This window comes from Tachysurus vachellii, chromosome 5 (assembly GCF_030014155.1).
Source record: "Tachysurus vachellii isolate PV-2020 chromosome 5, HZAU_Pvac_v1, whole genome shotgun sequence".
NCBI classification, from domain to species: domain Eukaryota; kingdom Metazoa; phylum Chordata; class Actinopteri; order Siluriformes; family Bagridae; genus Tachysurus; species Tachysurus vachellii.
Window position 1 is genome coordinate 23,427,501 of NC_083464.1, and position 25,792 is coordinate 23,453,292.

A 25,792-nucleotide genomic window follows, 5' to 3' on the forward strand; every position below is an offset into this window, starting at 1 on the left:
TAAACACAAGCATATCTCTTGTTGCTTTGATCTATTCGCCCTCATCTGTCCTATTTCCTTTCACTATCCTACTGAATGATGCTGTGAGCAATTTGACATCAACTTATGTATTCAGTCAAGTGAAGAATTTCTATGCCTATAACTCACGTGCATTACATCACGATGACTGACAAATAGTAAACAGTCTCTGTGTCCAAAATGTTGCACAGATGAGAAGAAAACATATTTTCTAACACATCTCCTTTGTTGTTCCTGAATTTATCATATTACACATTAGGGGGAAAATGCAGAGAAGGAGGATATGAGGAGCAGTGATTAGTAAATGATGAGTAAATGAAACCAGGACATTTTTTGGTACCTTCTTTGTCAAAGCTCTGAGAAAATCACATAATGAGTTCCAACAGCATAAAAGATAGAAAACATCTCCCTGTCGCTTTCTTTCTCTACCTTATTTTTCGTCCTCTCTCACCTCTCACAACGGTGCTGCGAGCGAATCGCAGATTTAGTAGAAGTGAAAACAAGGAAAAGCTTTTATCTTGGGGAGAATTGCAACACTTTCTCGCTTTCTGCTGTTTTGTCTCTCTTTCTCGAGCTCTGACGTGTCCCACTCAGACACATGCACACTACTGAAGACTTGAAAAGGTGTTACACTTGTTAGACAGCGCTTTGCTCATGAGACTAGAGAAAGTGTGAGTGGTTTAAGGACCAGAACTCAGGTAGCGCAATGGAGCTGTACACACCTTTACATATATATCTGCTTCTATACACACACACACACACATGCACACACACACACACACACACACACACACACACACACACTGTCCATGCTCCTTTGACTCTGTGTCAGTATGAAAATATGGAATTCATGCTTAATTACGGTTATTTACACGTGGTTAGTTCTATAATTCAGATTCTATAAGGTCTTAAGGTGTTGATGTTTTGGCTCTGAGTTTTACATTGCAACATTAACGCTGACCCTCCTATCACTCATTCCTGCATCTTTTTTTCTCCTTAGCCTGTCAGTTGGGCTTCTATAAAGCCGTGTTGGGTTCGATTTCATGCACCGAGTGTCCAGCTAATAGCAGAACCAGCATGGAGGCTTCTAAAATTTGTGAGTGCCGCAGTGGCTACTACCGGGCGCCGAATGACGCCAACACTACAGCTTGCACTGGTAAGGACCACGTGACTACTACAGCATGTCTTTACAGATTCCAACAACGACCAAAAAATAGAAGAAACCTAATTAGGTAAGCAGTACTTGTTCAGAAATGACTTCTTAGGGGCTCAGGAGAGCAGCATCATAATCCTGGTCTCTAGCTGGGGTAAAGGAACAGCCAGATATTATGCAACAGGCAAAGCTATATTTACTGATAATCAGTGGGGAAATGTTGGCTTTCTTTGCAAACACAGTCACAGGCGGGAGAAACAACCTAAAAAAAAGAAACAAATCAACAAAATGTTTAAGAATACTCTAATTAATTACTGCAGACCATTGTAAAATGATGAAGCCTAAGCAGTGAAGTTTGAGCAGAGACAAGTCATGATACACAGCAAATTCTGGCCTTTGGAATAAACTCTCTGTTTGTTTATTCCAACTACATTTGAGTCTACATGCGTGACCATCTAATATACTCTAGCACAGAGTTACATGAACTCTTTTCTGGGAGCTGATTTTTCAGCTCTTTTCAGGAGCTAAAACTAACATTTATTTAAATAACCATTTCATTGTCTTAACAAATCTAAAACAGTACAATGGTTTCAGGTGAAAATAATTACAAAAAAAATACAAATATTTGGTAGGCACCCTCATGCAGAGTGACTTACATTTATACTACTGCCCAACTGAGGGTTAAGGGTCTTACTTAGGGGACCAGGAGAGGCAGCTTGGTGGACCTGGGATTCAAACTAACAACCTTCTGATTAGTAGTCCAAGATAATGCAGCTGGACGCTGAAGAGATATAGACCAAACAACACCAGGGGGATCTGAATCAGGCTCCTCAACACCCAGCGCATGAACCCCAAAATATTACACCGCTTTAGGGGTCCTCATAAATATCGCTATAGTCTAAATTCCAAAATTTCACTCATTTAGAGACTAGTCAAAAATACTGGTTAGAAACTGAGTAATGTGAGTGTGTTTGCCTTACCAGCCCCACCCTCAGCCCCTGTGTCTCTGTCATGGGAGTACGAGAGCTCAGAAGGAGGGGTGTCTCTACGCTGGAAGCCCCCTCTGGACCTGGGGGGTCGGAGTGAAGTGACGTATAGTGTGGTGTGCAGAATCTGTCCCTCGGCCACATATACTCACCCCAGTGCCTGCTCCTGGTGCGGAGATTCGGTCACTTATACTCCTTATAAAAGTGGCCTCAGACAAACTAAAATTACCCTCAGCAATCTGCTTACCCGAGTCACCTATCTCATCCAGGTAAGCACTCACACACTCAAGAGCAGTCCAACAACCAAAAAATTATCCAAAGGTTAATATAAAAATGTCATGTAAGGAAAGATTTGTGTGAACATTACATAGAAGTATACCCAGAACACAATAAAAAGCAAAATGATTGCATTACCAAGAGACATTTGATATGTAAAGTGCAGCCTAAAAGTGATGATTAAAGAGCGCATGGTGCTTACACTGAATATGGAATGTTTCAGAATAATTTATTATTCTAACATGTTTGCTGCCAAAGAAAAATATTAATTATTTAATGATATACAGAAATCAGCCTGGTTATATAAATATTATTATTATTATGGTTATATATTATTATGGTGTGTGTGTGTGTGTGTGTGTGAGAGAGAGAGAGAGAGAGAGAGAGAGAGAGAGAGAGAGAGAGAGAGAGAGAGAAATGTATTGCTTTACAAGTAAAATCTCTCATTTCGATCTTATGAATATTTCCTCTCTTATGAATATTTGTCATCTTGTTTTCTCAGACACCCCATTTCACTGTATTGGGTTATTTCTGTTTAAATTTTGAGAAACACAATAGGTGTCACTGTGTTTCACTAAAACTCTTTACCTTTTTCTTAGTGTCATTATCAAAAACTAGAATTAAAAAATCAGATATTGTTATTGGGTCCAGTGTAAAACAGCTGGTGCTATGGAAAAACACTAAATTCTTAGAAAAGCAGACTTATTTTAAAAAAATCCCCATGCAGTTTCTTAGCTAATTGAATAATTTCATTTCACGATACACTGTGAGTCATAATACAAAGTCTAAGATGATCATATTTTATTTCGATGACTTACTAAGGCTACTACCCTTCCAATATGTCCCTCTACATCATCCATGTGTAAAGAATATGAGGAGCAGTTAAACCCATGTCTTATTGTGTATGCTCCTCCATTCTCAGTAAATCCCTTGTTCCTGTTTACAGTAGTGCCTATAAAAGACACCTGACCCCGTTTTATAATGATAACTAAACCTGAAAATGTGTGTGAGAAGAAAGCCATGTAGTTTGATGTTCATTTACAGCCCATTTACTAAAATGAGCCTAAATGGACTATCCATCATTTTCACAGACAGATATAGCAGCTCCTCCATTTGTATACAAATCTCTTTTACTCAGCAAACTACATTTTCAGTCACAGTGAGAATAAATGAGTTCATTTTTTAAACATGCCCAACATTGATGTACTGAAGATTTATCTTTTTCCTTTGTATACATTGATTATAATCCCATATGCAGTATGTATGCATGACATTTTAAATAATATATTAATAATATAGATTTTAGGGTTCTGTTTTCACAAGATTCTACTGGAGTTGATGCAATGATCTTGTCTGAATTTTATTTATTTTCATGGAAAGAAAATTGATGAATAATAACACCAGATTTGAACTTTGCATGATTTGTCACAAATGTTGACTGGCAGGTTCAGGCTATGAACGACGTGTCTTCTCTCAGTCCATTCCCACCGCAATTCGCTAGCATAAACTTCACCACCAGCCAATCAGGTGAGAGTTATTTTACTTTGAGTTAATTGATTGGTGTAATCAGTGAGTGTGTGTCTGTACTTTAGCTGTGTATATAGTTTTAAGTGTACACTGAGTTACAGGAATGGTTCGGGGCCAGAGATCTTGGTGGGGCAAGTTGACAGTCAGAACAACACAGCCTTAAATAACAAGGCATTTTTAGTCCAGCAAATAAACTGCACTGGAGAGTCATCAGCATCCAGTCTAGTGTTTTGAGAGGTCTAAGATACACATCTGTTAACCTGTGTTTGATACAGCAAGTGTGTTTCATTCATGACACACACAGAAAACCTAATATCATTAATCAGGTATGCCAGATTTGTCTCCAACAGAGTGAACAGCACCAATTATTAGCCCAAGAAAATAGTGCATTGGGAAGGATTTTTTTTTTTTCTTTTTCTCAGTCTTTGGTAACATGGTCACCATAGTGCACATACATTTCTAATGTGCAGATATGATCTATTCTATCTTTTCAGTACAGTACTGTATATATTACAAACAAAATAGTTCTGCACATCATAGACATGTTCTCTGTCTGAATGTACAAAGCCTTTGTGCCAATTTATTACATGTAGTTAGCATGTAGCTATAAAACAATATCTCAGCTAGTATTTTTAAGCTAGTCTAGTTAACCCCATGAACAACCCCAGTCAACCCTAAAAACTGTCCTGTCTGTTGTTCCTCTCTGATTATAGGGAAGTGTGATCCCTGCCCCATTGGGCCTTTATTAGCGCTAGTTACATTTCCCATTTTTTTGGTCACTTAATAAATGTCATTAATAGAATTATCTAGATGAAATTTTAAAATGTGTGGAGTTGTGAATGAAGACAAGGTTAGAAAGATTAACATTTGTTGAACAGCTGATGTATGTGGTGGGGCTGTGCTCCAACTACCCCTCCAGGCAAGAGACCAATGACAGAAGGCATAGATTTAACGTGAGCATGTTTCTGTCTGTCATATTGTCAAGTTATTCTTCTATTAATCTTTTTAAACCATTTGTTCTTTATCTCTTCTTGTTTTTAGATAGTCAGTAATCATGTCCATATCTTGCGTGTGCTGTGTGTTTCTATAAAATACAAATGCTTATTCTATATATCAATGTCCGTTATTTTTTTAATTAGTATATTTTTGCCTGGAGACTCCTCCACTCGTACTGTCTCATCGTTATTCCTCCTTGGATTTGGACTGTGGTGATTTTAGGTCACGATATCCTGTCAGCTCAAATAATGCTCAAGAAAGCAGAAAGAAGAAGAGGTTAATCGTTATGGCAGGTCACAGAAACTTTGGGGATGAAGAGCACAGTTCAGGCCCCCCTCCAGATAAAATCATGAAAAGATTTGCTGCGTCTCTCTCTCTCTCTCTCTCTCTCTCTCTCTCTCTCTCTCTCTCTCTCTCTCTCTCTCACTCTGTCTCTTCCTCATCTCCCACTTTTAGTACAAAGCTTTAGTCTGCACCCACCTACACGTTTACTCTGTTCAGAGTCCTAAATTGATATGATGTAACACTTATTTAAATGTCAAGTGGTCTGTACCAGTTCTCAATGTAAATTGTGCTTGCTCTTGTACATGATTGCTTGAGAGTTGAGGTGATGATTGGATGAGTAATGAGACATTAGGGTCAGAAGAGTCTTTCATTTTTTCTTTTTTAACTGTTAAACTGAATACTGGCAAACATCAGATTTGGCAAACAACCTTCTCTCCACATCCATCTTGTTAGGGATTTCATCTTAAACTAAACATTAATTAATTAATTTTTAAAATCATACCAAGCCCCTTAAATAACAAAAAATGTACACTACAGCAAAACAGTGTTTTCATACAGTATTTGACCATGATATATGTTCATGCCCCCATGTGGTTACAGTTATAATAGCAGTCTTAATCACTGTGTGCCTCTCTTTAAGTACCTTCTGAGGTTCCCATGCTGCATCAGCTCAACAGTGCTTCAGAGTCTATTACTCTGTCCTGGCCTCAGCCTGACCGGCCCAACGGAGACATCCTGGAGTATCAGCTTAGATATTATGACAAGGTCTAACTACATCTACACTACATCTGCATCTACACATTGTCATGACATATATTGAGTTTTTTCAATATGCTTTTCTTAGGTCATGAATGACTCCGAGGCATGTTTTTTAATTAATGTCATAAAATAAAGTGAAGGGGGAGGGATGTGAACATATTAATGAGAATTATGAATTAATTATTTTTTTTATTTCTGCCACTTCTGTTTGTTATGATAGTGAATTGATTTCAATATGAATTAAATGTGTGTTTGGACTGTTTGGCCAGGTGCAGCTTTTCCCATGTCTTCTCCTACTGTATATACATAGATATTGATTTTAATTTTAATATCCTTGAAATCCTTGCTACGTCTGTATCGTTATATCCAACATTCTTGATGCTTTTATCCACAATTATGTGGTGTTGTTTTTTAAACATAAGCTGAAGCAAACTATTATTTTAAGAAAACGTTTTTCTGCAAATCTAAATGCAAAAATATAAAATAGGGGGAAATGGATGCCCTTCCAATCTCTGAATATAATGAACTCATTAAGTCTTAATTTGCTCGTTAGGACTTGTTTGGCAGGTCAAGATATTATTAGGAGTTAGTGTGTAATTAATCCTGTGACTCTTCGAACCTTGTACTTGTAATACTCAGCAAGCCTGGGCAACTCTAAGTAGTTGACTAAGGATTTGTTTAGAAAAATCAAGCTATTTGATGCTTACAAGCCAAACTACGTCTAGAAAAAGATGCTTTCTACTTCACTGTAGAAAATCTCATTTTGATATAACAGTTAAGGGGAACTGTGAAAGTCAAGGCAAGATCTGGAAGACTAAGTAAACACTCAGGTGGAAGTGCCTGTGTACTCAGCAAACAGTCAAAGCAAATATGACAGGAAAGGACCTACAGGATGGTTTAGTTGACACAGGAGTGCTGGTGCATCATTCTGCTCTGCTGTGTGTGTTACATGCTGCTACACGGAAGAGTGATCAAAAGCAAAGTTTACTGATGCAAAACAGAGAAAGAAAATTTCAGAACTAGAAGAATTCTGCCATGAGGAGTGTGTTAAAAGTCTTAAAACAGGAGAGACCCCTAGCAGGCTAGCAAAACACTGCACGCTGTGAAAGCTGCCAAAGCGGGTGTTACTAAGACTTGAGTACTACGCAGGATGTCCAAACTTGCCAAAATTCATTTTTTTCTTTAGTTTATGTTTACAAGATATAAAATATAACTACGCATTAGGATTCGCCAAAAAAAATTATTTTTAAAACCTTTCATTCTTTTGATGAATGAATTGTGAATGAGACACATATTTAGTGCTGAATTGTTGAATTTGTGAGCAAAACATAGAAATTCATCTAAAAGCACAAAAAAACAACTTTTCTTTCCCTCTGCAGAGCTTTGATGAAAGCAGTGCAACCAGTGTATTCACTGAGACCAACACAGTGACCGTAGATTCTCTGACCCCAGGCTCCATTTACGCCTTCCAGATTCGAGCCCGCAATGAGAGAGGATATGGCCCTTACAGCAATTCAGTTTACTTCAGCACTCTGGCTATGGGTACAGATTATATACTCTTGCACCAACTTTTCATATTTTATGCCAGTGACATCCAAATGACAGACATGTTGTATATATATTAAAAAATAATAATTAATTGACAGTGTAGTTTAAATGTTGTAATGGGTGATAAAATGAAAAGGGATCTATATATATATAGTATTGTATAGAATGAATAAGAGAAAGGAAAGAAATTTTGTTGATTGCTGTATTCGTCACTATAGAAGAGCGGTCGAGGCAAATTCAGAGCCGCCTGCCTCTTCTGGTGGGGTCTGTGATGGGCGGAGCTGCATTCCTGTTAGTTGTGGCAGCCGTCATCATTGTGTTTGTCTTTAGGACGTAAGTGTATTCGAATCTTTAATCGACTCTAATATGAGCTGTACATACTGTATGAACTGCCTAGACAAAGATCTAGTCATACTAATCACTTGTAATCCTGATTAAACTGAATAGTGACATGAAGAAATACGTCTAGAAAAGGAAATAACAAGGATATGTTGAAGAAAGTCTCACTTTGTTCTTACTTCAACAGTAAAAGGAGAGAGAGCCATTACAGTGACAGACTTCAGAGATATATTAGCAACAGAGGTGAGCGTGTGTGTGTGTGTCCGCATGTGTGTGAACAGCACTAATATGACTATAGTGCTTTTTTTCTCCTCTAGCTCTAATAAAGTATACTTCATAGAAAGCATTTTCTTCTTTCACATTTCCCTCAAGATCACGAACACCACTGTTGTGTTTTTTTCTGCTCAGGTTGTGAGCTCATAATGTTATTTTAAAAATGCAGATTTTTTCAAAATTTATTAACATATCAACAAAAAAAATACAGCGCTATGTTTTCTAATTCGATGTTCTGAGTTGGTAAATAATTCACCAGCTGCACTGTAATTTTTCATGTTTGACTGGTTGGCAGGTGTGTGCTAATCTAAGGATGAGAGCGCTTTCTCAAAGGGTTTCCTGCAGTCTGTAGGATGCTTGTGCTGATTTTGTTTTGTGCCCCAGAGGTTACATTACGAGCTGCTACTTGGGGTATTGAGAAAATTAACATGTGTTCTGTGCTTTCTTTAGCTGGGGTAAAGTATTATGTGGATCCTTCTACTTATGAGGATCCAAGCGAGGCAGTCAAAGAATTTGCCAGAGAAATTGACCCTGCACACATAAAGATTGAGGAAGTCATTGGTGCTGGTGAGTAGACAGATGAGGTTGGTGGATGATGATCGGTGCTGCATTACAGATTTGAGTCGTATTTGTGTTATGGTTTAAAACAATCAAAAAGTAATCCATGTGAAAAGTGTCTAATATCAGTATTGGAATTTTTAATTGCTGATATTAAATTGAACAACCTTTAAAAAAAATTGTTGCAATTGTTATTGTTTCTTAAGCTTTAAGGAGCATTACAGAGCTGAGTGACTGATTCAGTGACTCAGCTGCAGAGAAAGAACAGTCAAAAATAATTATAATTAAGAGTGTAATTAGGATCAGCAAACAGAAAAGGTCACCATTTGCATTTGGAAAGTGAAGTGAAATCTCAGTTCACCTTCAGAGAAACATTGAAATATTTCTGTTATTGAATTTTGAACAGTCTTTAAAGAAAGCCAAAAATTACTGAAGTGTCTATTATTTTGTTTGCCATTTTGGTGATCTTTCTAGAGTTTCTTAGGCTACTTGAGAGCATCGCTGAGTTGTTTTATTGGCTTAACTGCAGAGAAAAATAACTAGAAATAAAAGTGTAATTAGAATAATTGAGCAGGAAAGTTCACCATTAATTTACAGAAACATTTGAAGTACATGCATTGTCCAAAAATATCCTTACTCTGCAGAGATGTCTGTGAGAAAGAAAGCCAAAAGAAGAGTTGGTGTGTAATTGGGTTTGCTCTGACAGAGACTAACATTGACACATATTGTTGATTATGTAGGAAAATGGAAATGTGAAGCTGCTACAGATAACTAGCAGGCCTGCTGAGGACAAGTCCAGTGATAATAGGAAGAGGGAGTGAATATTAATGCCAAGAATGGAACAAGGAATAAAATGGAAATGTGGAAGATTTTAGCAGAAGGACATCATGAATTCAAATGTGGAGCAAGAGCCATTATAAGAGAGTCAGATGCCACTATGTCTGTTTTATTCGGCAGATATTATTCTATAGATATGAGATTTAATTATATTGCTAATCCCATGTTTTGTTTTGTTTTTTGCTGTATATTATATTATATTGTAGTTTCCACATTCTTCCATTCTTTCTTCCTGTTTTTTTATCTCTCGCTCTCTTCAGCTCAATTCGGAGAGGTGTCCAGGGGCAGGTACAGACCTCTGGGTCGTAGAGAAGTGATGGTAGTGGTGAAGATTCTGCGATGGGGAGTGACAGACCGTGAAAGAGGAGTGTTCCTCAGCGAGGCTGGGATCCTGGGTCAGTTTGATCACCCCAATGTGCTGAAGCTCGAGGGTGTGATCACACACACTCCTCCTGAGCGAATCATTATGGAGTATATGGAGAACGGCCCTCTGGATGCTTTCCTCAGGGTGAGTGCGAAGAAAAACTATATCATAAATCTTGGTAGATTCTGCTGTAAACAAAACAAGGTTACTTTTGGAAAACAACTTGTGATTCTGCTTTTTACATCGGATTTTCCTAGCAATCGAAAAGTTATCTTGTGATATCTTTATGTTAGTTATTTCTCTTCCTTCCATGTGCCAGGAAAATGAAGACCAGTTCAGTGTGTTGCAGCTGGTGGGTATGGTGAGAGGCATCGGAGCGGGAATGTGTTACCTTTCTGAAAGGAACTTTGTGCATCGTGACCTCGCAGCTCGTAACATTCTGGTGAACTCAAACCTGGTTTGTAAGGTCTCAGACTTTGGTCTGTCACGGCTCATGAAGGACCTGGACCACAATATGCCCACCTACACTGCATCGCTGGTACGTTCTTAGAAACTAAGCTGAGCCATTTTGCTATAAATATAAATAAATAACTTCTACTATAATCCTAAGGTTGAATGTATATGCTATAAATAAATAGAAATGACAAATATAAATCCAAAGTGTAAAAGTAAATAAAGGTTAAATCATTTGTTCATATGTTAATTGCTCTGCACTCTCTAAGTGTGGGTCACTGACAAAAAAAAACAGAATTTATGAGCTGATTTTAACAGTAGCCAGCCAGCCAAGATTTTGTTTTAAAGCGAATAATTTTAAATTATTCACAGAGAAATCAGTTTCTGCGATTATATGCAATGTGAAAGGGAAAATTTAAACACTGATGTTTTAGACCTATCTACAACGTACACAACCATTTGTGATTTCAGGATGCTGATTTGGGAAAGCAGTGTCATCATTACAATCACTAAATCCCGAAATTAGTGTCTGCTATGAAATTACTGAAGTAGAAATATACAGAAGTTGGTAAATGTAAACACATGTAGGACCTGTAACGACTCAGTAATGTAATGTATTGATTATGATATTATAAATGTCAATTTTGATTTAGCAATTACTTTTAATATTTCTGTTTAAAATAAATCTTGCTATCGTTTTACTTTTACATTTAGATTTAGATTTAACATTTATTCTGGAACTTAAAAACCGTTATGTGACACGAGTCACTATCATATGTACCAGAATCGTTTCAAATGTTCAAAAAAATAATCAAAATATTTGGCACAGCATATCTTCCCAGAACTGGAAAATTTGCATTTGGTCTTTTTCAGGGTTGTAAAATACCTATAAGATGGACAGCTCCTGAGGCTTTCCAGCATCGTAAGTTTAGCTCAGCTAGTGATGTCTGGAGCTTTGGGATCCTCATGTGGGAGGTGATGTCATATGGAGAACGGCCTTACTGGGATATGAGCAACCAGGAAGTAAGGCTTGTGTTTTCTGTATGTTTGTGTTTGTGTTTATGTCAAGGCCTTCTAGATCTTTGCTGAAGGACAAAGCTAACTGATAATAATTATTCATGATTTTGTGATGGTTAATCGATTATGAATTATTTTTGTTGTGCAGATAATTGCATATTATCAATAGAACGTTGGTAGACTTGGTAGGTGTACAAATCATACTTTTGTGTTCTAAATACATGATCTCCAATTTGATAAAGGACAATGGGTTAATAAAATTGAGTATAGCCAAAAAATGGCCTCTAAATTGTATGGGAGCTTGTTTATTCAAATAATTGACTATGTAGTGCAGCTCAAGACACAATAAGAAACCTCAAATTTTTCCACCTCTAATGAAGTCTGTTATGTGCAACAAGGAATAAATCTGTGCACGCCTATAGCATTCTGATGATGGAGCTGTTGTGTGATTCAGTTTGTGTGTAAAACCCATTGTGTGTGTGTGTATATATGTGTGTGTGTGTGTGTGTGTGTGTGTGGAGTGCACACTGAGATGTGTAATGTCACCAAAGTCCTCCAGCCATGCAACTGAAGCGACATTATTCATGTGGCATGTGTGTCTATTTTTATAACAATTGTGGATGGAAGTTAACATTTTTGTGGGATGCCTTCTCTGCATATATAATTGACATAAATTATTGTGCATGTGGCTGACCACTACTTGTTATTTTTTACTTCTGGTTAGATGCTAACTGAATTTAATCTAATCTAATCTAATCTAATCCAATCAAATCTAAAATGAGATGAACCCAATAGGAACATTTGGGTCGTCCTTCAGAATCACTGAAATTATGCAATGACAATGACAACTGACAGCTGTCACTAGCCGACACTATATTTAATTTTTTGCCCTGTTTCTCTGTCTCTAGGTAATGAAGGCAGTAGTTGATCAGTATCGTCTTCCTGCTCCTAACAGTTGCCCTCCTGTGCTACATGCTCTGATGCTGCAGTGTTGGCAGGCTGACAGACAGAACCGTCCCAGGTTCGACTCTATCCTGTCATCTCTGGACCGTCTCATACGTCACCCTGCATCCCTGAAGGCTGAGCATGCTCGGTACGACAAGCACTACAAACTACATCTGTCATCAGGATATGTCCTTTAGTGGCTTTTATGCGTCCTTGACAAGGAACTGTGTTAGCTTTCCGCACGGAATTCCAAAACACATTCAGCCTAGGGCTTCACCATGATAATGACAAAATCAGATGTTTGCAACCTACTCTAAAGTTACTGCTTATTATAATAATAACATACTCCTGATAAAATAGTGTGAAATTTTTAAATGCAATGTGAATATTTTAAAGAGTGACTGTATTATATGTATTCTTCAGACAACGCGTTACTCGGATTCATTCTCTATAATGCCTTATATCCCGTTATACCCCTCTTAACGTTCTTTTTAAGCCCTACCCAACCCCTGCTTAGCCCCACCTCCACAGATCTGTCAACGGTGACGACAGTCAGTGAGTGGCTGAGAGCCCTGAGGATGGACCGCTACAAAGATGAGTTTGAGAGAGCACAACTAAACAGCCTTGAAAGAGTGAGCTTGCTTACTATGGAGTAAGTACACTTAGTATACATAATCATACGTCATAGTCATTGCTCTGTATTTAATTAACAGATTAAGACAGTTAACAGATTACCCTAATCCCAGGTTTGAATTCCGTCTAATCACATCTAAGCCAGACTTGTTTTATGATGTTACTATAAGGCCCTTGTTGATGGACATGAGCTTCCACAATGAGCAGCCTCAGTTCCACAATCAGCCACCAGGATGCCAATGCATTTCTGTATAAGAAATCATTCATTCATTTTCTACCACTTATCCGAACTACCTCGGGTCACGGGGAGCCTGTGCCTATCTCAGGCGTCATCGGGCATCAAGGCAGGATACACCCTGGATGGAGTGCCAACCCATCGCAGGGCACACACACACTCTCATTCACTCATGCAATCACACACTACGGACAATTTTTCCAGAGATGCCAATCAACCTACCATGCATGTCTTTGGACCGGGGGAGGAAACCGGAGTACCCGGAGGAAACCCCCGAGGCACGGGGAGAACATGCAAACTCCACACACACAAGGCGGAGGCGGGAATCGAACCCCAAACCCTGGAGGTGTGAGGCGAACATGCTAACCACTAGGCCACCGTGCCATTATAAGAATTATAGTAGCTCATCGGTAAATAGTGCAACATAATACCCAGTTGTACGACACATTTATTGCACTGAAATGTTTATTTCTGCTTTTTTTAAGAGTGTAGTCTAAGAATGTATTGAAGCTAGAACTGTAATTAGTGGTCTCTCTTTGGTTGTTGAGGGAAACAAAGTGCTGTTTGGTACATTATTTGTTGTCGTTTAGCGTATTTCTCTGTACTAATAAAATAGCCTAATATAGTAATGTCATTAGTTACTGGTAAAAGTAATTAACCTTTCACCACCTACTGTACTATGAATACCAATCTGGTTCTGCTTCCAGCTATCTAGGCTGTTTTTAATGTATCAAAATCAAAGCAGTTGCTAGATTCTGTATAGGCCTTATGTCACTCATCATTAATCAACGTTTTTAGCAATTTATAGGCACACCTACGATGGCGTAATGGCGTAAAACTACCAAAGAAAAAGATTTTGAATCTAAAAAAACAAGCACCGGAAACATTTCAGAGGTGAGCTAGATTGTTCCCAAACTATTTTCCCAAACATATGTGCACAACACAAATTGCTCAGGACCGGACTCCCCGGGCAGTCAGGACATCCAGGCTACCTACTTTACAGAGTGACCAATAGCACATTTTTGACAGACAAGACAGTCTGGAGGGCATTTATGGAAATAGAGAGGGAGGTCTGCGCCACCATTTATCAGATATGTCCAAAGCTGTGATAACAACTTTCATCTTTAGCCTGCCAGTTTCACTCCTATGTACACCCCCAGAATCCAACAAATCCATTGTGACCTTAATGAAGTTCGTAACACTGATGTGATTCACACACTGAGGTTTAATTACTAAAGAATGTGCCACCACTCATTTAATGAGTCCTTTGTATGATTGGCTAAAGGTCCTGTCATTAGGATTTTCAGATGCTAGACATGCTGTGAACAGAGTTACATCATGTGAGAACACTGAAGCTGAACAGGCCACCTTTTGTTCTTCGTGCCCAAGATCAACGATTCACCCGTGTCAGAGAATGGCTATTGAATTGACTCATCAATATCATATAATTATTATTTTATCCATATTAATACATGAATGCAATGGTATATTTTACGTAGCTGTTTATGATTCCCTAGTTATAGCATGTTGATGTGCATAAGCTTCATGTCTTTTTTAAACATTAGTGAGTTTATTAGATAGCTATATTAGTTACCCAATAGAGTACATAGGGACTGTAGAGTAGACAGGGGCCTTAGAATCCATTATTGTCAAAGACCAATAGTTATTTCCAAGAAGAGTATACTGGTTAATGGCTGTTATTTTTTACTTACCTACAGTAGGCTTTTTTCTTACCTACCTAGTGATTTCTGCACATTTGTTGTTAACTATGCTAGCAATGAACACTGCGTTCTATGTTTAAGATGTTTTATCAGATCACCCTTGATTTTTTTTTTGCAGTGTACAGAATACAGTCTGCTTTCCTTTCGCAACGTCCAGATTTATGTCATCTCTTGCTGTTATGGGATTTTCCACATACAGTTTAATTCTATTAAAAGGAGCGCATTTCAAATTCTATAGCTGAGCGCTTTATTGTCTTTTTCAAGAGACTCAGTGTTGGGGACCAGCATTATTAACATTGCTCAGTTTGAACCGGAAAAGAAAACAACTATCAGTTTTCTTTATGCGGTTTTCATTTTCACGTCATAATAGCAATTTGCAGTTAAAATTCAAGCCAGTGGGGAAGGAGATGTGTGGGCAATTATGCTTTTTTTTTTAGATAACAGCAAGTTATAGAAGACCAATCAAAGGTTAATACCATGTTAATGATTTTTCATGCATATACACATACCTTGTGTGTCTTCTTATTGGTCATTTCATCAAATACCACAGGACCACCAGGGAACGGATATTATTTGGATGTTGGATCATTCTCGGCACAGCAGTGATACTGGCATTGTAGTGTGTGTGTGTGTGTGTGTGTGTGTGTGTGTGTGTGTGTGTGTGTACCTGCGTGCATGCGTGTGTGCGTTATTTTTCTAGCTTAGATTTTTTATTGTGTGAACTTAATGGCCCTTGTTGGGACACCTTAACAAATTGTGCATACTCTTTATATACTGAATAAAGTATGTATACCTGTAATTATTACATATAATTGAATAAATCTCTTTCTCTCTTTTTCTGTGTGTGTGTTTCAGAGACGTGCAGGATTTGGGAGTGAACCTGTTGGGTCATCAACGGAAGATTGTAAATGCAGCACAGCAGCTAAGGACTCATCTCACTCAGGGACAGGTGGAGGTATAGAGGACTTTGCCCTGCTTTCTTCTGGACAGTTAAATACACAGATGTCCAATCCAGCCTACACAGCACCCCAAGACCTGCAACATAGGGAGATAAAAAAGGACGAAGTGTTATGACAAGAAGAACTTTGTCATTCCTCTCACACACACACACACACACACAATGTCTATTCTTCATTAATGCAGGTCACAAAAACCAATGACATGGTTTGACTGACTCTTTGAATTAACTGAGCAGTTATGAGGCTTTGGATTGGCTTCAGATACTCATTCAAGACAGATTTGTTATCTTTCATCATAATTAAGGGATGCAAATTGAGTCTTTTATGTCTGTTTTAGGTAGCTTTTGTAAAAGCAAATCATTATCAAAACCCATTTAGCTCTACCAAATTCGCAATTATTAGATTTGATGGCTATGGCTGAAGTGGCAAAAATACAGACTTTTGCCTAGATATAATTGTGACTGTTTTTCAGGGTTTTTGTATTGTTCATTTTTTTTACTTAATTTAAACCACTGTCATGTCTAATCTAAGACTGCATTTATATGTGATACACAGCTATGGGTATCAAATGTCCGCATGCAGATCTCTTTTGCCAATTTTACACACAAACAACAGTACTATCTACAACACAGCAAAAGCTATGCATTTGGCCTCAAATTACCCTTTTGCTGCAGTAAAACTCCAAGAAATCAAGGCTTGCATTTCAGGTTAATTCATTTTGTACGCATGATGGACAGATTCGTGCACTGTTAGCACTAATGTCACACGTGGGTCACTTCCACGTACATCAGATATGTGCTAAAATCAGCATTATGGCATGAGGGTCTTAGGGAATGGAAAAATTTGGGTATTTTTACACTGATTTGCTTCTAATCACATTGCTTATAACAGGCTGTTATAGTGCAAACTATAATTTATAAGAATTTCTGTAATTTTTTTACAATAATATTTTACAAGAAAGCCTATTAGTCATTTTTTTACAATGACAATAAAAAAAAGGATTCAGTGTCAGCTGTAGGCTAGTCTTTAAACAAATGGTGTTCAGTGTTAAAACAGTATATCATCATTTGTCACTTCATATAATGTACAATTCCATCCAAAAGTGTATTTAAGTGTATTGTCCCTGAGTATTGTGTAATGAGCAGAGTAGAGAACAAGCGTCTGTATTACACTGAAATTTATGAATAGTTATTAGAAGTTATTTTGTAATTCATGTTTCTTTTAATGTAGCTTATACTCCGTAAAAAGGTTTAGCACAAGTGCACTTATTTGCCACTCTGCAGCAAAAGCTTTGCTGTAGCATTCATCTAACTATTTCAGTGGAGAGTAATGTAATCATTTAGCTTGTTTTAATGGTTCCATTAAAACAAGCTAAATGTAATCATCATGTTTCATTAATTAGACTCATTTAAATTGAACCAAATTATTATTCTACGTAAAGCCATTCCTTTAGCAATTTCTCGATTTCCTCCTCTTCCAGACCAGCATACAGTATATGTCATATATGACTTAAAAAGAGACCATTTCTATTTTGCGTTCTTTTCTAATTTAATACGTTTTATTTAATATTTATATTTATTTATTTTGCAGTCGCATGCAATAACTGCTGCTCCTGATTTACATAATATAGATACAGATGAATATTCTGCTTAAAGTCACTGATGCAGAGTTTCCATTTCAGATCCTTGAGCTGAATGTACTATGATTTTAAGAGGTCCAAGGTTCAAGTCAATGCCCCTTAACTTTCAGATGTAATGTGCAAATCTATCAGTTCAGCAGCATAACTTGAGGTATGCAGGCTTTCAAGAAAAAAAGATATGTAAGCGTTGATTCTGAACAATTCTTGATGACACAGTGACTATACAGTGTGTCCCAAAAAAAGTCTAAATACATAGGAGAAATTACCATTTTGACAAAAGATGAGCGAATGGAAATCATTCTTATGGCTGGATCAGAAAGCTTTGTGAAGGTTCTTAAAGCCCTTTTACAGGAAACATGGCAAGCTTAACACTTAACACACAACACTGATGCCAATCTTACAAACAAAGTTTGTACAAAAGAACTGAAGTGTTGAGGACCAGCCAAGAAATGGACGTCTACATATAAATCCATGGTCAACATATCCTCCTGTGTCTAGAGAGTTTTGGAACAGCATGTAGTTTACATTTAGCTTTGCACTCATATATGCAAAGGATTTGAGAACGTAACAGTAGCATCAGATTAACATAGCAGATTAGTCAATAATTCAAACAGGATTTCTGCATGGATAGAAAGACAGTAGGTTTAATAAATCTATCAAAGTATTTTTTTTTTTTAGGAAACAGAAACACCATAATAATCTAAAATAGTAAGTTATGGGGTACATTACTACAATTGTGGATGCAAAATTATGGCATATAATTATCAAAGTAGATGTATAACTGTGGGGTTATACAAGTGGAATTATTGTATGGTGTCAGTGTGTTAATGAATTTTCCAAAAGACATGAGGACTTTTCACACTTAACCCCGGGTTACTGACCTTCAAAAGGCCTACTTGCTCCAAAGAAGGGTTGGAACCACTTTTGTTATGTTAACCTCACTTTGTAGTGCCAAATGCGTACAGTGTGAAACCTGCAGTGTTAGAATATTATGCCTACAGTAGATGCTTAGCAACAATTTAAGAGACAAGCCTTTATTTAAAGCATTCATGTGCTGTATTTATCCAATCATGCTTGTTAACGCAACAAAAATGAATATTAGAACGTTAACACACCTATAGCACAAATAAGAATGTTAAAGCTCTATATAGTGCAAATATAGATATATATTATATCTAGAGTTAATGTATATGCCTTATACCTGCAGTATATTTTCTCTTTGTTGTCTGTTTCCATTATAACCTGTCACATACTGATAGTTGCCAGTTAAATCATGGTAAAACTAAGCACTCCACTGCTAATCAGGACGTTTTTTACTGCATATTTTGAACTAAAGTAAAAGCATTAAAGAGCATTAACTTGTGTTGCAGAAGAACATAAAGCTTTCTGTCCCAGAGCTCGGCCAAACCACAAGAGACTTCCCAGATCTAGTGCTCTGTCCAAATCACGGCATATTCGTGTATTACACAAGTCACCACCTGTTTTATCACCTGCTTTATTCTGCTTGTAACGTCACACTGTAACACTGTACACATCAAACGAGTCAATGTTTTAGTTCATGAGACTTCTGATCAGTGAAAGAAACGAGAACAATGCTTTTTGTTCACACTTGTGTTTCGTGTGTGTGTGTGAGTGAGTGTGTTTCCGTAGCAGCACCTGAGTTTGTATAGTTTGCTATTGTTCACCAATATTACACTAATGTGAAAATTTGTAAAAATGAATAAATGAATAAATAAAGAAAAAAAATGTATATATATATATATATATATATATATATATATATATATATATATATATATATATATATATATATACTGTATATATAATAATAATTGGCTTATGTATTTAATGTATTTAAGCTATATATGAAGTGAAGTGACATATGGCTAAGTATGGAAGCTAAGTATGGAAGCTAAGTAAGAAAGCTAAGTATGGAAGCTAAGTATGGAAGCTAAGTAGCTAAGTGTGGAAGCTAAGTGTGGAAGCTAAGTGTGGGGGAAGTCGTGGCCTAATGGTTTGAGTGTCTGACTCCTAACCCTAAGGTGGTGGGTTCGAGTCTTGGGCCGGCCATGACTGAGGTGCCCTTGAGCAAGGCACCGAACCCCCCCAACTACTCCCTGGTGTGTGTTTACTGCTGTGTGTGTGTACTTTGGAAGCATTAAACGCAGAGAACAAATTCTGAGTATGGGTATGGGTCACCATACTTAGCCGTATGTCACTTCACTTCACATATATATAATGTACAGTATCTCACAGAAGTAAGTGCACCCCTCACATTTTAGTAAATATTTTTCTATATCTTTTTATGTGACAACACTGAAGAAATGACACATTGCTACAATATAAAGTAGTGAGTGTACAGCTTGTATAACAGTGTCAATTTGCTGTCCCTTCAAAATAACTTAACACACAGTCATTAATGTCTAAACCACTGACCGCAAAAGTGAGTACACCCCTAAGTGAAAATGTCCAAATTGGGCCCAATTAGCCATTTTCTCTCCCCGGTGTCATGTGACTTGTTAGTGTTACAAGGTCTCAGGTGTGAATGGGGAGCAGGTGTGTTAAATTTGGTGTTATTGCTCTCACTGTCTCATTCTGGTCACTGGAAGTTCAACATTGCACCTCATGGCAAAGAACTCTCTTGCCCCTTTTCCACCGAGGCAGTTTGAGTGCTGGTTCGGAGCCAGAGCCTAATTTAGAATCAGTTCTTTCTTTTTCGACAGCAAAAGCACCGACTCTGAACCTGGAAAAGTGGTTCTTAAGTAGCACCAAAACGTTGCTGGTCTAGACTTAAGAACCACTTGCGTCAGGGGCTGTGGGCGGGGCTACTGTTAGCGCATTTGATAATGTACCTTAAGTATACTAATGTTTAATACACTTTTACTTTACCGCAATATGATCAATTATCAGCACACATGATAGTAGTTAGCAACATGCTAAGGCTAACATTTTTCTGTGTTAATGATAAAATAACGTTATGTACTTTCTCGATTACAACCTCCGTTTATACAAATTACATGGAGCTGCAGGTACACGTTGGATTCGCTGCGTTTGGATGCTAATGTAGGTTCTCAAAGCCATGAGCATTAACAGTAAAGCAACATCCACCATTGATGTGTTTGTGTTTGCCGCTGCTGCGCTAACATTGCTGGCACACGTGACACGTATACAGTGAAGTCAGACTCGGCTCTGTGATGGCTCTCTAGCCGGTGGAAAGACAAACTGGTTCTTAGAAGGTTCACCAGTGGAACCAACTTTGAACCAGCACCAGCGCTAGCTCTGAACCAGCACACGGTTCTTTTTGGTGGAAAAGGGGCATCTGACGATCAGAAAAAAGAATTGTTGCTCTAGATAAAGATGGCGTCGGCTAACAGAAGATTGCCAAGGCACTGAAACTTAGCTGCAGCACAGTGGCCAAGACCATACAGCGGTTTAACAGGACAGGTTCCACTCAGAAAAGGCCTCACCATGTTAGACCAAAGAAGTTAAGTGCACGTGGTCAGCGTTATATCCAGAGGTTGGGTAATAGACATATCAATGCTGCCAGCATTGCTGCAGAGGTTGAAGGGGTGGGGGGTCTCCTCCCACTTCTGTCAGATACTGTATATATTATCATGATCTAACCACTAATTTTCTTCTTTCTGAGAAATACTGTATAAATGATTAGATTAGATTAAATTAGATTAGATTAGATTAGATTAGATTAAGCATTATTGTGATTGTGCAAAGAACATATACAAAGTCAATGAAATGCAATTAGCACCTAACCAGAAGTGCATAAGTGGCATATCTACAATATATGATGAATAAAGATATACAGCTATGTGCAGGGTGATATATACAGGGGAGTGGATGTCTTATGTACAGGAAGTGCAGAAGGTATGATAAATAGAGATGTATGTGTACATATGTACATATATGCATGTTTATATTGTACAATATAATGAATAGATTATGGCTGAAATATCCAGTAGTCAGAGACAGCATTATAAGTTATGTGTAAGATGCACAGTGGATAATAAGTGTAGTATACTGTAAGTAAGCAAATGTAAACAAATAGTACAGTGTGATGAGCTGTTCAGTATGGAAACAGCTATTTCTCAGTCTGTTTGTGTGGTAGGAAGAAATAATCCACGATTATAGTGAGTTGCTTTGATAATGCCTATGTGGAGCCCAATTAATATTTAAGGTTTTGGTAAAGGAGAGAGTTTCTATCTTCTAAATATTCAATTCAAATTTTGTCTGTAGTATAGTGGTATACATTCAATAAAAAAATCATCCTGTTGGTTGAACTTACTAGATATCAATTTTGAAAAATAAAATAGCAACACATTTTTTATTTATTTATGCTGAATTATAGTAAATTATTACTAAACCATTCAGTACACGCCTTCTCATACCATTCTCTCTACGGTTGTGTGCTGCCTTGTTCCCGTTAAACACTGCAAGTCAGCATATAGCTCCTGTACCAGTCTTAGTCAGCTCTAGATAGAGAGATCTGATCTGTATACAACATAAGATCTTAATCTAATATGCGGGTAAAACGCCACAAACAGCAGTTCTGAAATGGGTTTATTACTGTCTACAACATGGTGGCTTAAGGCTGGAAGAAAAAAGATCATTTTGTGCTGTATATCTAGGGCAATGCTTTAAAATTCCTTGTTATTTATATCAGATATATTTTGTGTTAAAGGTATTTACTGTTTTAATATAATTATTAGTTCATTATTTGTACTTCTTACAGGCAACACAATTATATCTAAACACCGATCTGCCATAACATTAAAACCACCTGCATAATTATGTGTAGTTTTTCCCATATGCCAACAAAACAGGTCTGTGCTGCTGAGACATACAGTAGACTCCATACAACCCCTGAAGGTGTTCTGTGGTGTCTGGCTCCAAGTCCTTTAAGTGATGAGGTTGGGCCTTCATGGATCAGATTGGATTGTCCAGCTCGTCCCACAGATACTAAATTAGATTGAGGTATGGGGAACCTGAAGGCCAAGTCAACACCTTAAACTGAACAAATTTCCTGCTTAAACTGGCAACTGTACTTTTGCTATGAAGTGAGGTACTTGTTCTGAAACAATGTTTAGGTAATACCATCCACATGAATGCCAGGACCCAAAGTTTCCCAGCAGAACATTGTTCTGTCTTGTTCCTCAAACCATTCCTAAAAAATTAGATATTAGCCATCAATCAATGCGACCCTTGTGAAAGTGTCAGATTCTTACACTTCCTGTTTCCAACACATCGACTTTAAGAACTGACTGTTCACTTGCTGCCTAATATATCACACCACTTGACAGATGCCATTGTGACAAGAAGATAATCAATGATATTCACCTGTCAGTGATTTTTATGTTATGGCTGATGGCTTGTGTATATTGAATACTAAGTAGTAAATGAAGTAAGTATTACTCACATTATTACATTACATACTTTAGCTTTAACATGTACAGCCTGTAGACTCATGGATTTGGACATCAATGCATTCATCGTCTTAACGCTTACTCTGCAATGACCTCTAAAGCTAACAGATATTTTTTTAATTCATTTGGATGGTATGTTTATCCAAAGTAGTTAAATTTTCAGCTACTTCATTAGCTTTTTACTTAAATGGTATTTTGCTTCACTTCAAAATTTTCAAAGGTCCATTACTACAAAAACAATCTCTCACAACATGAGCAACACACCAATGAAGGGGTTACAAAAACAAGGTGAAAAGGCCACCCTTTACCAAAGACCCATAATAATACAGGGGATATGCAGTGTTGCAGCACACAACAAAACATTACAGAGCCGAGTATGAAACGGTTATTAGGCCTTAGTAAACACCTAGCCAACTTGGTGCTGCACAGTGCCTTCTTAAGACATTCACTCATCCTTTAAAAAGAGGTTTGCTGACCGCTATTACTCATTATTTAAGCTGACTAGCTGCCTGCTCACCCTGCCACCTCTCTCCCCTCATGGACCAACAAACACAAATCATTTAAGCTGATAAATGACTAACAGACAAGGACGCTTTTTGTTGCGTGTGGACATAAAAGCTACATGATGTAGGCTCCGACTATAGACATTATCTTTGCCTCATCCTTCCAGATGCCTTTCTTCAAATAGCAACAAAGCTTTTCTAAACGACCCAAACATGTGATTAGAACTAAGGCCTGTTTTCTTTCTTGTTCCTCAAAAAACTTCTACTGATTAATTAAACAAAAAAAATGAACACAGCTCAATGCTCTGGTCTCTATGTAGGTACAGTTTAGAATTTCTTCTTAAATGCTACTACATAAGTATTAAAGGGTCTAAAAATTTTAACCTGTGGCATGAACTAAAATGTATGGCTTATCATTACTGTACCTATGTCAGTTGAACACCTTACACATAATGTCGAGATTTTTGTGTATAATACTGTATATGTAGCTTTGTTAGCGAAAGATAAAGCCTGTGTACTATTGTTAATTGTATTAGACTGTGCCTGGCTTTTTGACAGAACTATGGTGTATTTGACATCCTGAAGCCATGTCTCCCACAAAAGAAAGGTTTCTGTGACAAGTAAAGCTCTTGTCACTCCCTGCACTGCACCACATTCCCTCATATCCTCCAGTATGGTTCAAGTGGTCCCACTATCTCTCAGGATACAAGGAAGATATGCATCAAGACTCTGCTCTGGCACCAAGGTGATCAAGGTGATGGACTGAACTTCCCCTAGATGTCCAAAGAGCTGAGCCTTGGACTGTCTTCAAGCAACGTGTAAAGACCTTCCTCTATCCGAAATACATGCAACAAAGCACCTCTTGTATACAGTTGTGGGTTTTTTGTTTTGTTTTGCTTCACACCACATTTTGAGGTTTTACCTCATAGTTTATAATAGTTAAGTGAGTCTGGTACCATCTTAATATAAGGTCTGTAAATCGGCCATATTTTAATACTTCACTAATTCTTACCGTAATGGTGAAAATTAATACATGCATTAATCCTTCAGACATCAGGAAATAGTTTAGTGTATACATTAAAATAATGGCATTACTTAAATATTTGAATCTTGTTAATGCATTAATTAATATCATGAGTTACTTAGTATTGCTAAAGATATTTTGCACAATGTAGATAACCAAATTTTCAGGAAAATTACATTTGTGCATTTTGTATCGTGTGTAATGATCACATATTCCAAATCAAATTATTTTATCACTGAGATGTTATAGAAATAGTGTGGGAAGGACTGTGAAATAATGGAAAGATCTTTGGAATATGCTAATAAAAGTAGTTAAAGCAACCTAGCATGGGATTTTAGATGAGTATTATATTTAATGGTATAACTATCATAATATTTTGCAATTGTTTAGAATTGGGTATATTGAAATTTAAACATGAATGATCTTTATGAATAATTCATTAATAATACAATCATTCATTCATTCATTCGTTCATTTTCTACCGCTTATCCGATAATAATACATAAATTACTTCAAAAGATCTTAATAATGATGGTAACTAATACTATAACTTTTCAAATGTACTTTTTTGGCTTTTCATTCATTATTTCTTGATGCATAAAGGATTAGGGCATGTGTGTATGTTAATGTGTTACTTATTTGTGGACCGTATAAAATGTGGTGCTTTAGAAATGTCTTAATTGTACATTATTAAAAAATGGCTGTAAAGCTTTGTCATTTTCTGGCAGTACAGTTGAAAAAATACTGTAATATCTTACTTATTATAAAATATCACATGATCCAGTACGTTCTGAAATAAATAAATAAATAAATAAAAACCTTCACCAACTCACTTTTGATTCAGTGTAGAGTAGCTTGTTATGGTTCAAATCCCTGTGAAACTACCATGGTTGGGTCCACGAGCAAGATCCTACATCAACAGTAAACAATTTTTTTATAAACATTAGACAAATGAGCAAATGTATTAGATACTCATGTGTTACTTTATACTATGTGATATAGCACCTTATAAAACGTGTTTTACAGTTGTTTAATGTCATTTTAACTGTAACTTACTGTAAAAATTCACAATATTTTACAGTATAGAAATGTTGAAAGCTGTTTATCTGAAAACACTGACCAGATTCAATAAAACGATTCTTGTTGTTCACACTTAATAGCTACTTGTTAATTCTGTTTGTCTTGAAACACAAACGGTTTCCAGGACTAATTGACACTTCCAGGCATAAACAAGTGCAGGAAAACATAAACAGTGATTAGGTTACTATAATTCACGGTGCAATACAATGTGAATCCTGTTGAGTCATTT

The 25,792-nt window shown here is 37.1% G+C and overlaps 1 protein-coding gene across 2 annotated transcripts in view; it reads left to right on the forward strand.

Annotated features, from left to right (window-relative positions):
• The window catches only part of ephb6 (eph receptor B6), a 50,949-nt gene extending 31,747 nt beyond the window's left edge, over positions 1-19,202 (forward strand). For both annotated transcript variants that reach the window (XM_060870607.1, XM_060870608.1), the window contains 14 exons: positions 1,019-1,174; positions 2,155-2,426; positions 3,879-3,960; positions 5,882-6,006; positions 7,380-7,542; positions 7,767-7,881; positions 8,075-8,130; positions 8,611-8,727; positions 9,816-10,063; positions 10,239-10,457; positions 11,246-11,395; positions 12,298-12,482; positions 12,831-12,986; positions 15,779-19,202. In XM_060870607.1, coding sequence (XP_060726590.1) covers positions 1,019-1,174; positions 2,155-2,426; positions 3,879-3,960; positions 5,882-6,006; positions 7,380-7,542; positions 7,767-7,881; positions 8,075-8,130; positions 8,611-8,727; positions 9,816-10,063; positions 10,239-10,457; positions 11,246-11,395; positions 12,298-12,482; positions 12,831-12,986; positions 15,779-15,884 — 2,150 coding nt within the window. In that variant the 3' untranslated portion in view covers positions 15,885-19,202. The remainder of the gene's footprint in view (positions 1-1,018; positions 1,175-2,154; positions 2,427-3,878; positions 3,961-5,881; positions 6,007-7,379; positions 7,543-7,766; positions 7,882-8,074; positions 8,131-8,610; positions 8,728-9,815; positions 10,064-10,238; positions 10,458-11,245; positions 11,396-12,297; positions 12,483-12,830; positions 12,987-15,778) is intronic.
• Positions 19,203-25,792: the final 6,590 nt, after the last annotated feature.